Source organism: Antedon mediterranea, chromosome 10, assembly GCF_964355755.1.
Source record: "Antedon mediterranea chromosome 10, ecAntMedi1.1, whole genome shotgun sequence".
Taxonomy (NCBI): domain Eukaryota; kingdom Metazoa; phylum Echinodermata; class Crinoidea; order Comatulida; family Antedonidae; genus Antedon; species Antedon mediterranea.
The window spans coordinates 4,767,797-4,781,478 of NC_092679.1; the positions used below are offsets into that span (position 1 = coordinate 4,767,797).

Consider the following 13,682-nt stretch of genomic DNA (forward strand, 5'->3'; position numbering starts at 1 on the left):
GGAAATTGCGCCTTTACATCGGTGGTGGTGCATCCATATTGAACACAATTAACATAAAATGACGGATACGAATACTTAAGCTAATTTAAATTAAAATTAGTACTATATACTGTAGCAATATTTGTCTGACATGAGTTGATACATTTTAGTTAAATATATTTATATACATAAAGAGGAAGTAGCAAAGAATATAAATAGGTAAGAATCAACAGTACGCGCGGTTATATAGAAGGATAGGAAACGCGGACGTGCTTTCATGGACGCGTAAGAATCCAGCAGCCGAACGACGGCGGGCTCTAGATATGGTTCCCGTCTAATTCCACGTTTGGATGGATCGTGATGATCTGATGTGTTCTCGCGTCTGTGCTCTACTAATTTAGATATTATTAATATTTTGATAATCATTTTGATAAATAATCATTGTTTGCATTTTTATAGATAGTTTTACCTTACCCACGCCTGAAGGTGGCGCACTTCTTCTAGCGAAAAAGAAGTGCGCCACCTTCAGGCGTAGGCAAATAGTAACCCGGATGTGGTTTTTATGCCGCCAACGGAACTGTTGTATCTTCTCCTTTTAATTATCTTTGGAAGTAGTAACAAAAATAATTGTTGATGAGGATATTAAATTTATCATGATAGTTAATATATAATAATAATATAATACTGTATGTTCTAATATAATGGTATCAAAGCAGAAGATAGATTCACTTGTACTTGTAGTATAACTTAATTAATTTACCATGTTTAGTAGGTCGTAATTTCTATGGAATTTTAAAAGGAAGGAAATGAATCCGGATGTGACCCAATAGATGTGCTCTTGTCTTTGCTAATCCATGGAATATTCCATATTCTTGATCGCTTCCTTTTTCTTGGCTTGCCTTATTTTCTTATCAAACAGATAGAGTAATTTATTAAATTGTGTTCTACTTAACAGTTTCGCCAAAAGGCATTTATTCACTGCAGTTTTCCCGAGTCTAAATAATTACCATTATATAATGGTAACAAGTGTAAAATTTAAAACATGCTGTTATCGCAATATCATATACACTACAGATTAAATACCAAAAAAGGTTCCATTTTTAAAAAAGCATCCTATTCAAATTGCCAATCGTTAAATATAAATTATGTTTACTAAAATTAATTAAAGTGAATTTCAGAATTAAAAATTAATGCGAATTTCTTTTTTTTTTATTTCTGTCCGAAATATCAATTGTACTCTTTGCCCTCAAAAGGTCACCGTAAACCATTAATTCGATTAATGTTTTTTTTTTCTCTTTTGTGAGATTCACTCACCTTTATTTCATATTTTTTTTAAATCCTTTTTTTGAATAAATACATTTCTTTGTAATCAATCAGTTCCTGTTTCTTTTATTTTGTTTTTGCATAGAATATAATATAAACACCACAGGCTTTAGTGTTTTGTAGGATAATTATAAGCAAATATGTCCGATTTGTAAAGTTATACTGTACCAGTAGAATTAGCTAAGCGGGATAGTGGTGCCTCACAACAGGGATTAGCAAACGGTGGTAAATGCGAATGACTGAATACTGATGGAAAAACACCATCACAAGAACAATAGCAATTTCAAGGTTGGATGCAAATGGATTAGCTTACAGCAGGCACAATAGGCTTATTGTATGTATACAGTGTACTGTATTTCGTTGATAAAGCATGAAGGTATTCAATTGATAAAGCATGGACAATGTTTGTTGGGAGTTCTTAGACAACAAAAGAATGGCTTTATTGGGAAAATGGAAGTAAAATGTATTCTTATGACTGGGCTGCGGATGGAGTGACAAGTTTTGCGGTACATTATATATTCATAGCCATAATATTGAATGTTCCATTTAAGTATTGGTTGGTTTTGTAGGGTGGGGAAGAATTTACCCCCTGTAGGGGGTTATAACACATTAGTGCGAAATGAAAAGCAAAACAATTTGTTTGAAATTTCCAAAGTCCTACTAGTACTAGTAATAATACTAGAACTAGGGTATTAGTAGCACAGGTCTAGGCTAGAGGGTACTATTAGTAAAGTATTACTAATAGTTTACTCTAGGCCTAGGCCGGATAACAAGTAGGCCTAGCTAGTACCATACATGCGTCAAAGAAAGGACCACAGCACTCCCCCAGCAGCAGAGTCAGGTCAGACAATTTTGGTAGCATAGCCATAGTAATAGTATAGTTAGTAGGCTGGATACTTACTAGCTGGGCCTAGCTAGTAGGCCCTCTAGTACATTTCACATTAAATTCAATCGATAATAAATAGAAATACATCAAAGAGCTTCAATAGAGCTCCTATGCTAACGCAGCATTGTTTTGGGACGAGTAATTATCAATAAAAATGTGCTTTCATTTCTCAACAAACAAAGAAACATCGCGCGTGATTCGTGAAATAAAAATTACTGTGTAAATCGTCGTCACAAACCTGTGACGTCATTAGTCACGCTTGACTGATTTAAGACTTTTCAGGTTACGTGTGAACAAACACCCATTTCAGAATTTCAATTTTCATGGGCCTTCGTCGATTTTTTTTACGAACGGTGCGATATATTCATGGAAAAATTACCATTCCACGATATATACGATAAAAAAGGATTTTTTTTATTTGACGCACTCGAACGTACTTTGACAAAACATCAAAATATGATTGAAAACATTGAGCATTTGTGAGCTCAATCTAAACGCATTGCATCGTTAATAAATCTTTTTCGCCGCCCCGCGATCAAAAATATATTTTCATGAATCTAAATTCTACACCATTAATATATTACGGATCAAGTCGATTCCGACAGCATAAAAAACCCTTGGTTTTATTAGCCTTCAAGTGAAGGATAAAACTGTAATAGTCATTGGTACCCACACAAACATAAATCCGGCTTTAAACAGCCTAATTCGAAGATACAATAAAAAAAAGACAATGTCATGTGTCGAATTATTTATGAAGTCAAAATTATGCAAAAACTAAAGCAGCTGCAACCAAGGACTTGAAAGTTAGAAAAAACGCGTACGGCACACAATTTGTATACTGAATGCATTGCGATTACGATTTGGCCGACAAAATTGTATAAACGCAAGAAAAAACCGGATACGCGCGGCGGACCACAAAGGATGAAAATGCTCTCGACAGCAATACTGTATTTTTACAAACATCATTTTAGCAACCGATACATTCTGAGAAACTATCGTACTTAGTAGTACTCACACGAATATAGGTAGCTTTTATAACATGCGAATAATACCGTAAAGGCCGAAACTTCAACCTTGAAATAAAGCATTCCGTAGTAATTCAATTTTCATTATCTCATATGCATCAAATTCACTGGCTTCTGTCTTGTCATGTAAATCAACAGGTACAGGAAACCATAAAATGACCATAAAATGTCAAAAAAAAGGGGGGGGGGCAGAACAACCAGAAAACCCTTTAGAAGAACGAATTCTGAAGAAGTTGCTATGGAAAAGAATCCCGAAAATTTCGAATATTAGAGCAAGTATCATGTGTAATGTGAACGAAGCCGCTTCCTGTGGATTTTTTTGTCAGGGATATCGAGATCGAAATAATATCAAGACGAATTTCTATCACTTTAAAAATTCTATTTGCGCGAGAGAAAATGTTCTTTTTTCTTTGTAATTTCTTTCTGTTTCTTCTCTCAGCGCTTTGAGACAATCTGTTGATTGTAAAAGCGCTTTATAATCGAACATTAACATTAAATTATAACTACAGTATAACAGTTAATGTATTCCGAAAGATTTAATAAGAAAATCACATTTCTTACCTCCGCCGTTTTTGTAACATAGGTATGGAAATCTCCAGACGTTTCCTAATCCAACAGAAAATCCGATCAAAGCGAGGACAAAGTCCAGTTTACCGGACCAGGTTCCTCTTTCGTTCAGTCCATCATCCGTACCGGGCTTATTGGTCTCACCACCTTCTTTATCAACAATTGTTTTTTCATCAAGTTTAATTTCATCCATGATTATGATAGTCGCGTCGCGGTCTCTTATATCGGGAGCGTTTACGGCAACTTGCAGCAACTTTCTGAAATCGTCACTGACAGCCCCAATTCTTTTATAGTTTTCAACAAAGCTGTGCCTGTTTACATTAAATTTCAATATCTTTTATACCTTGCCGCTATTGTCAATATTTGAACAGAGCTTAAACTTTAAGGGTCACAGAGAACCTCTTTTCTTGATGATGAATAGAAACCTTAAACCGGCACGGTAAATTGATGAATTTTAAGTTGTCACACAATACCACAATTTCAACTTATCACACAATACCACAATTTCAACTTATCGTAATGGGCTTGCATAATAGACAATTTTTCTTTGAATTCAGAAGGTCGACTGCAATCCCGGATTTGTTTTCTCATACGCTTGTTTACCAATGAAAGACAAACATGAATTTGCGTTTTGTAAAGATTTTAAAGACAGCATTTTTATTAGTTCGTATGTCTATTGATTGGTTTAAAATAAAGTATTGTACAATGATTTAAAAAAAATAACAGCGTAATAATTAATCATATATGGGTGATGAGGTTCTTTTCTTCTCAAGTTTTGAATTGTTTCGGAACAAAACCTCAAAACGTCACCTGAACATGTGAATCAAAGCATCACCCAATCAGATCTACAGTACATTGTTCATAAAGCGTGATACATGATGTTCATACGACGAGCGAAGATGTCCGATTTTGTGCGTCGTGGGAACGGGACATGACTTGACATTGTTTCGGTTGAACAAGTTTCAACATGGAATTTAGGATGGCATTATTGTCCCCGTGTTTACGGTGGAGGAACATGATACTTGATCAATATTTGTGGAATAACAATATAACTAACAATATGAATGCCTTATCTAACTATAAAGAAATATAATTATGATGGGGTGTTTGTCGTATCAGCCTATCACGTCGTGTTAGGTTAACAATAAAAGGGCTGCAGCATGAACCAGGGCAGGTCAACATCAACCAACCAGATTGGTTCATTGGAAAGTAGAAACAAGGTTACATTACATTATATTTCAGCCATAAACGTATTGCGCAACGATGACGCAGCGCAAGTGAGTTGACCAATCACAAACGTTCGGGTGATCCATCCATCGCGGCATGATTGGTCACGTACTACTTGCGGCGACGTGCAATACAGCTTTTTGCGTTCTATAGTTGGAACCAAACTCAATAAAGAGCAATTTGGTCCGTTGCTCTGCTTAAATCCACGCAAAGTAGTGCATTCAGGCGATAATAATGGATCTGCGCGCCATGCTTTTTAGTAGTCATACAAAGGAAACATTTTTATGACCATGCATAGATTTTCTTTCAGAAGTGCGTCTATTATGCGGAGTACCATGGAGTATTATATACTAAGTCTATAAAAGAAAAATGGCCCCGAGGTACGGTACAGTACTTATGGTTTTTGGACATGGGAGACGTTTGCAACAAGGACTTGCAGCGAGGACTTATTTGATTCGATTTATTGACGCAGTGTGGTTTGTTGATCCAGTCCTATCCGTTGTACAACGGATAGGACAGCAACAACAAATAGTTGTTCGATATTGACCCATGACTACGTCACACACCCGCTGAGAGTGGTGACTGCGAAAGTCAGCAGCTCATTAATTTTGAAGGGCACTTATCAATTTATAATAATAATGCTACCACGAACTTGGATTTTTTTGACAAATATTATGACTTATGTACCGAATTTTCCCTTCCTGTCTGTAGTGTAAATAATTAATATTTATTTATTCATAGTAGAACGACTTCGCGGCCCAGCAAAGTGTCCCCTTAATAATAGATTAGTCTGGGGTTATTGGCTATAGTGTTAAAACATGTATTTCTCCTTGGTCATATCTTGAGAAAATATTTCATTTAAATGTCTGCCAATTTACACACACGAGGGATAACGGTAAGCGGAAAACCGCCTAACTTGTCTGACGTAGAATCAGCGGAAACCGCCGGTCCGCTCCGCGATGATTGTGTGTATACTGTAAATGGCAAAAAGGAATAATATAGATTCTATTTTATTACCGTTACCGCTCGTCTGTGTAAATTGGCCAAAATGGTGTCCAAAAGCAGTGGTATACCGTACAACAATTACCTCTGCAATGAATTATCTATTTAATACTTGCCTGCATGATGTCCTCTCAGTCTTCCAAAATGTGTCTTGTTCATGCTTAACATTTATTTCATGACAAATCATTGGATTTTTTAAAAAAATATAGTCATAAAATATTTTTATTATTACTTTTCTTCTAAACTTTATTTGTATAACCACTTAATTGAATTCTCTTTTAATAAACAAATATGATAATTCCCTATCAACTTAAAACAATATTAACATCTTGCTTTTCAAACAAAACAATAAAAATACTGTATTCGGAACTTGTGACAGACTTGTGTAATTATTTGAAAATAGATTACAAATTGTGTACACTTCCGCAATCACAGATAACAAATACCTATTATCGATGAATTTGTATAAGGTTATCAGAATAGATGGCTCTGTGGCTTGGATGCTATTGCGATTGCCTTGAAATGTTAGCATATTGGTTCATATCCTGGTCATTGTCCTTTCTGTACATTTGAGTTTTAGAGTTCAAAATGCAATATTTTTTTACAAAATACAAAAATATAAATAATTATCATTATTGGAAACCGACTAATATATCATAAAACAATTATATTTTAAGAATTATTGTATTGTAAGATGCATTTCTGTACTAAACAAAACAAAACTAATCAACGACTGTAAATATACAGTTTTATTATTATTACTATTACAATACAGTAAATGCCTAATATATCTTCCAAAAAAAAAACATGAATAAATATATAAATCTTGTTCTCAGTTTTATGTGATTTTATTCTTTTTTACTGTTTGTGTGACAATGTTTTTAGACAATTTTAATGTGTGTACTTTCAGCCAAAGTTTCAAGCCATTCATGAGTTTGACAATAAAGTTTTTTGAATTTGAATTTTGAATTTGAATGCTAAAGCTGATTACTACAGCATGTTAAATTAATCAACAAAACCTTATGATATTTCCTGGAACATGTAGTACTAAATAACAAAGTTTCTTTACAACCAAATAAGGATGTCTGCTGTTAGAACTGTACAGCGTAATCCTGCTACTAGAGTAGTTTCACATTCTCTTTGTGTACAGTTATATCCTAACTAACAGAATTTAATAAAACAGCTGGCTGCCTGTAAAAGCAAGAACTTAATGCACGTACAGTAATAAACCAAACAGTTTGAGTTTGAACTAAATTAATGAAGGTTCTAAACTACCACTTTAGCCATTGCCTACCTTGTTGCATACAGTAGTATAGTGTATTTGCTATGAATTCTCATCCAGTGCTCACCTTAACCAGAGTAGAGGCATTCATAAGCCAATACGTCTGAGGCAGATACTAGATGCAGGGGCTGCCATAAGAGTCAGCGATGCTGATTTCAAATGCCTACATTAATGGAACCCCAGCCCCATATATACATCTGAATGATATTCCAAGATGGTCTCCCATCCAAGCTATTACAGGGCCAAATGTTTCTTAACTTGGGGGATCTGATGAGAACCAGTGTTTCAACATGGTACATAAGGACACACAATACCACCTTTTTTATGGCTACACATCAAATGGTATTGGTAATTGCCAAAAATGCAATATATTAACACTATGCTTTCTACTCCAAATTCAGAATTAATAAATTATATCCTGTACTGTAGCTACAATTTTAACTAATGTTTGCGGAACTTTTTTTAGTGCAATGACACGATCTTCAGAGGGGCTATAATAACATGATAATAATTAAACTAGAATTTATTTAAATATCTTTACACAGCCTAGTATTTAATTGTTCTATTTTGCCATAGGGATTCTACAGTTATGGGTAGATTAACAATTCTATTGATTTAATATATTGAACACAAATTTCTTTGTGTTCATGTGTATACAGTACTACATAGCACAAAGCTATTTGGTGTGTGCATACATTCTGTGTAGTAGAAGTTAGGCTTGATTGAATGTAGTGTACTTATTATTATTGTAGGTGTTACACAGCTCCTAAAAAGGACCTTTTTCATTCTAACTTTCTAAACCAGCATTTTATTGATAAATCCCTCAATTCAAATGAGACTTTTCAAGAAATAAACTAATTCATTTAGTACTAGTGGTTGGTAGACGCGCATTTAATGTCTAAAATGGGTTTGCTAAATTTGTGCCGACTGTGCTAAAAGTAAACATAGCACTTGACTAATGTAATATGATTATGTAATGATTTATCCTAACTAACTGTCCCTACTATTTTCACGACGGTAGGTTTGCAAACAAATATCCTGCTTCAAAATAAGGTTAATACTGTTATTATATTCTGCTATTATCAAACTTATCTATTTACTGTATTTTTTTTTTTCATGTTTCTCCCTTTATTAAATTGTGGAGCCACATTTTTTTCTTGGCATGATCACACTCATAATTTAACCTTTTGAGATGTGTAAACAGAAAATAGATTGCTGACCATTAGGGACCCTCAGAGGTTCACAAGACAAACATATATACACAAGATGCTCGACATAAACAAAGTCTTACAAGTCTTTGGGAGTGGAGTTGTAATTTTTTATGTGTTTAAATTTTAAATGTAAATATGTGTACAGCCAAATCAAAACCAGGCATTTGTCGTAAATGTGACATTTTGAGTTTTCAAGATATTTGTACAGAGCACATAATTTGCTTTAAAATACTGAAAAAATTATTCAATTTGGTCAAGTATTTTTAGAGTTATGATACAATAAGTAAAGAAATACAAGTAAGAATTCATTTTTATTTAGCAGTGAAAAATGCATTCAAAGATAAACAATAGTTCAAACAGGAAGTTTAAATGTGCTGGCAGACATCGACTCATGTTTACCTTGACAACGCTAACTTCTAGTATACCTATGACTTTGAAATTTAGCACAAATGTAACTAATACATTTTTCTATAATCATTGAAATTTTCAAAGAAATCCAGTAACATTAACATTGTCAAATGAGACTTCAAATAACAACATACGTTAGTAAACTTTTTTTTACTAAACTTATGTTATGTGTGAGGCTTGTAATAACTATAAATAAGTACTATTAATAAAGTGACAATAAAAATACAACACATAGAAATGAACCAAAATTAATGATACACAGACATTTGATTGTGTTTGATGTGTTTAAATTTATTTACAATTGGTACACTTTAAATTATAAAATTTTGGTCATTTTAGGCTGCGTGTTACAACAACAGTATTATCATCTTTTGTGCCGGGTCATTTAAATACATACATATTTTTCGATACAATTATTTCACGGTTTATTCAGGGTTACGTTGCATAGTAGAATACATGTGTCATGTATCATCAGAATCAAATTCATTTTTGTAAAGTTATATTAAGCACCGTATCACCATTATTGGAGTTCTTTGAGAAGAGAAAGTAGCAACAGCATCACCACCACTGTCAAAACTATTGGTATTACATTACAGTATTACCAATCGAGATCTGAAAACAGAATGAAAAATTAAATTAAACTTTTTTAAACACATTTAAAAATCATTTTTTTTTTGGGCTAGGCCTAGACCAAGGTATGCTAGGTGGTTTTACTAGGCTAACTTGAAGTACTAAGCTGGCATACAGTTCATCTCTTATCTTATGCCTAGGCTAGGCCTAATATTTTGATCAAAAGTGTTTCTGTGTTCACCAAACTGAGTGTGTCGCGCTAGAAAGTCATTTCGTACTTTCTAACCTCTTGTTGTTTATGATTCGCTAGTGAAGCCAATATTTCTACTTTTCATATTATATAAATCATTAAACTATTCTATGTTGTTTTATTATTATCTAGGATGCATAAATAGCAAGTATGAATTAATATTGAATGTTTTTTACAGTAAGAAAGTTTTGTTAAAACCTTACCGCTTCCTCAGTGTACTTTGAATAGCTGTTAAAGGCAAATTTAACGCTTCAATGACTTGAGCCACTCTGTTAGCCAATCAAATTGCCTGTTTCAGGATTCCGTAGCAACAAGACTGGTTTGCTTATACCAAAAGGTTATTAAAGAATGTGTTTGATTGGCTATACTATTATTTTACATGACCTACAACCTTTATCTTTGGAAAGATTTTTTCACGAGCTTTCTAAAAATACCACACATTAAGGGGTCTTCTCATAATCAAAGAGGTAAAAGTTGGTTAGAAATAGACACAAATTACAGAATAGAACTTGATTTTTTCACCAAAGACGAAAAAGGGGGTCTCATTAAAATGTTATTTTCATTGATTTATACTTATAATTTCTTTAAAATACATAGATTTTTGGAATCTACGGTAAATTTTCTGTAAGATTATTTAAAAAACTAAAAAAGGTCAAGATATAGGTTTTACACATTCAGAAGCATTTTACAGAAATCCCTTGCTGCCGACAAACGCCTGGTTTTGGTTTGGCGGTACACATATGTATATGTTTGTATGATGTAGCATGTTTAAGCAGATATTAGTCCTTGTTGGCATTTAGAGCAATAAAGAAATTGAATTGTCCTTAGACAAAATCCTGACATGTGATGGGACTTGAACCCAGGCAAGCATCATAACCACCAAGCCACAACTCCACATTCTCATGTTGGTATAACATATACAGTAGCCAATTATAAAGCCCCACATCATCAGACATCATTACAAAAATTCTTGAAACTAAAAACTGCTTTTATTTGGTCCTATTATTAACATGTATTACATGGACTAATCCTAAAACAATACATTCACTGAAGCTTGAGAACAATGGTGCGAGGTTTGATTTTGTTCATATAAGGGCCTGGGATAAAGTAAAAAAATCCAAACAAATATGCTTTCTTTTACTGTAAAAATGAATCCAAAAGCAACATTTCAAAGGGATAATATAGTTATATTTTCTCTTTTGTGGCTTGAATGAACCAACATTTTTACAGGTATTGTAGTTTACAGAGCCAATACAGAACTATTGTATAATGTGTAAAAATTATAATTTCGAATTTTATTATTAAAGAAGAGTTTCCTCCATACAGTATATTACTAGCCTTCAATAAATATGAATAAATGGGTCTTTAAAAAAAGAGAAAAAATTATTCTTTTACTGTTTTAAATCATAACATATGGATTTTTTATTATATTATTTTTATGATACTTTACTGTACTATATATATTTTTTGAACAGGAAACAAACGAAACAGTTAAGAATTAATAAGTAACCACCAGTTAATATTACAACAGTATGTTGTTTTTCTATACATTTCCGGTAAAATTGTACTGTAGTTAAGGAGCAACACTTTACGGTTAAAGTACAAACAAATTACTGAGACTGAGAGAAGTACAGTAATTGCTTCCTAAAATTCAACTTCATAAATTCAGTAAATTATCCAATAAAACCATCATTAATATAGCTAGTTTTCAATTATTCATTTTACGATTTTGTGCTGTAGTTTACGGCCCGCAAATTTCAGAAAAAAGTGGGTTAGAAATGAAGGAAAATATGTGTGAAACAAATAGAGATTACCAATATTTAAATATCTTTTTTAAAAGGCTGGTTTTTAATTGTTCATCTTACTATGAATAAATTTGTTTGTGCTGTAGTTTTCAGCCCACGAATTTCAGAAAAAATGTCAGTAAAAAATGCATTATCAATATTATTAGCGCTTTTAAAATATCTGGTTTTTAATACAGTAATAGTTTACTGTTTTGCTGATTTTGTGCTATTGTGTGCAGCCCACGATTTTCAGAAAAAAAATATCACAAAAGAAAAGTGGACCTTACTGTATTCATCGAGCAAGGTCATTTCTTTTCTTTAGAATTAACTAGGCCTAGATCTAGTAGTAGTAACCATGCAAGCCACTGTACTACCTGTATTGGATACAAGGTAAAAACTAGTAGAGGCATAAATATTTCTGGCGTCCAGTTTCTTTTAAATAAATAATTAATAACAATCTAAAAAGTGCTTTAAAGCCAGGCAAAATTCAGTCATGGTTGAGATGTATCGAGTGTAAATTGTTACAAATAATATCAATCTTATTCTTTATTTACTAACTACAGTAAGGAGAAGTTCATAACATATTATAAATTAGACAGTTAAAAATTCAAAATCATAAGTTTAAATAAAAATGATAACATTGTAAATTGTAATGTACTACAGTACTTTAATTCATCGACATTTTTTAATTCATCAACATATATATACATTACTATACTATAGACTATAGTACTGTATCCTGTTGCACTCACTCATCTTATTAAGTCTTTTAGTACACTAATTAAACATACAAATTACATGAAATCATCATCTTTGAATCAAATTGGAATGCGGACAGAAAACATTTAACTTCATCATCCACATAATACACTATAGGTAGTACAGTAGTAGGATACTGTACCTAAATTGTAAGATGGTAAAAAACCAGCAGGCTTAAAATAAAATATTGATTTTAATATATAATTATTTATGTTTTTTAGGCGGCTTTTTGAGCCTGGCTGGCTCATTCAATATTTTTAAAGAAGCTTACCTCCGCCATTTTTGTAACATAGATACGGAAACCGCCATACATTTCCAAGACCAACAGAAAAGCCGATTAGGGCAAGTACAAAATCCAGTTGTCCAGACCAAGTCCCACGATCATTCAACTTGACCTGTCCGCCTTTACTATCAACAACCTCACAGCCGGTGGTAACAACGGGGGGCCTAGCATCATAATTTGGCATTCGGGGAATGTCCTCTTCTCGACTCACTTTACTGTACTTCGTCGCTGTATCTTTTTCCATGTTTCCTTCTTGATGGATGCAATAAATAAACTATACTAATAATATATTAGAATAAATCAGAATAGCACACAAAACGGCAAGTTTAACTTTGGCAGTTAATTATAGGAGTAAAAAGGTGGTGTTACCTAAAACAAAGGTTATCGTACGTTTTCACTCCTAAATGTTTGCTCACGGAAAAACAAAGAACATGAATGAAGACTGAAGCGCGTGTTCTCTATAAAGAGGCCGCCCCCTCGCAACGAGATTACTTAAAAATTAGCATCGTCCATTGTACCATTTAAGATAAAACCACTATTTTAGTTAATATATTTTACGAGAACATTGATTAAAATGAGTATAAATGATTACATTTTAGTAAACACTTTAATACTTTTAATTTTAAAAGATATATATTATTAAAACTGATTATATTAACCAAAACATGTAGAATTATGAAAATCAACATTCCCTAATTTTAGAATGTGTCATGCCACATCATCTAGAGTGGGTCAATAACGTAGTATTTTTCCATGATGATCTCAACAATACAACAATGGCCATTCATAAAATTGGATTTAAGTAAATAAAGTATACAATCGAACAGTACACACCCGGGATGCATATACTATAGATAATTAATTAATAGTTGTGTACCCAATAGTTGACATAGAAAATTATAAAATATAGTATTTAAGTTAGTTTGTCTACTTGATCGTCACTTTTCAAGGAAGATAAGAGACTATATAAATGCAATGCTCTACTAAGTGGGCGTTCTAAGTACAGGCCTATATTTATATATCTTTAACACGTGAATGTGATTTTTTTGCCCAAAATGGCATTTAGTATATAATATGTTACCATTTCATTATGGGGTCAGATCATGGAGGATTTTTTTTATATACC

At 32.9% G+C, this 13,682-nt stretch overlaps 1 protein-coding gene across 3 annotated transcripts in view; it reads right to left on the minus strand.

Moving 5' to 3' along the window:
- Positions 1–12,991, minus strand: part of LOC140061179 (sodium- and chloride-dependent GABA transporter 2-like) — a 40,088-nt gene extending 27,097 nt beyond the window's left edge. The window contains exon 1 of one of the 3 annotated variants that reach the window (XM_072107666.1): positions 12,545–12,991. In XM_072107666.1, coding sequence (XP_071963767.1) covers positions 12,545–12,800 — 256 coding nt within the window. In that variant the 5' untranslated portion in view covers positions 12,801–12,991. Of the gene's footprint in view, positions 1–3,774; positions 4,224–12,544 lie in introns of those variants that run through there. The other 2 variants (XM_072107668.1, XM_072107669.1) reach the window with 2 other exon arrangements.
- Between the last annotated feature and the right edge of the window lie 691 nt (positions 12,992–13,682).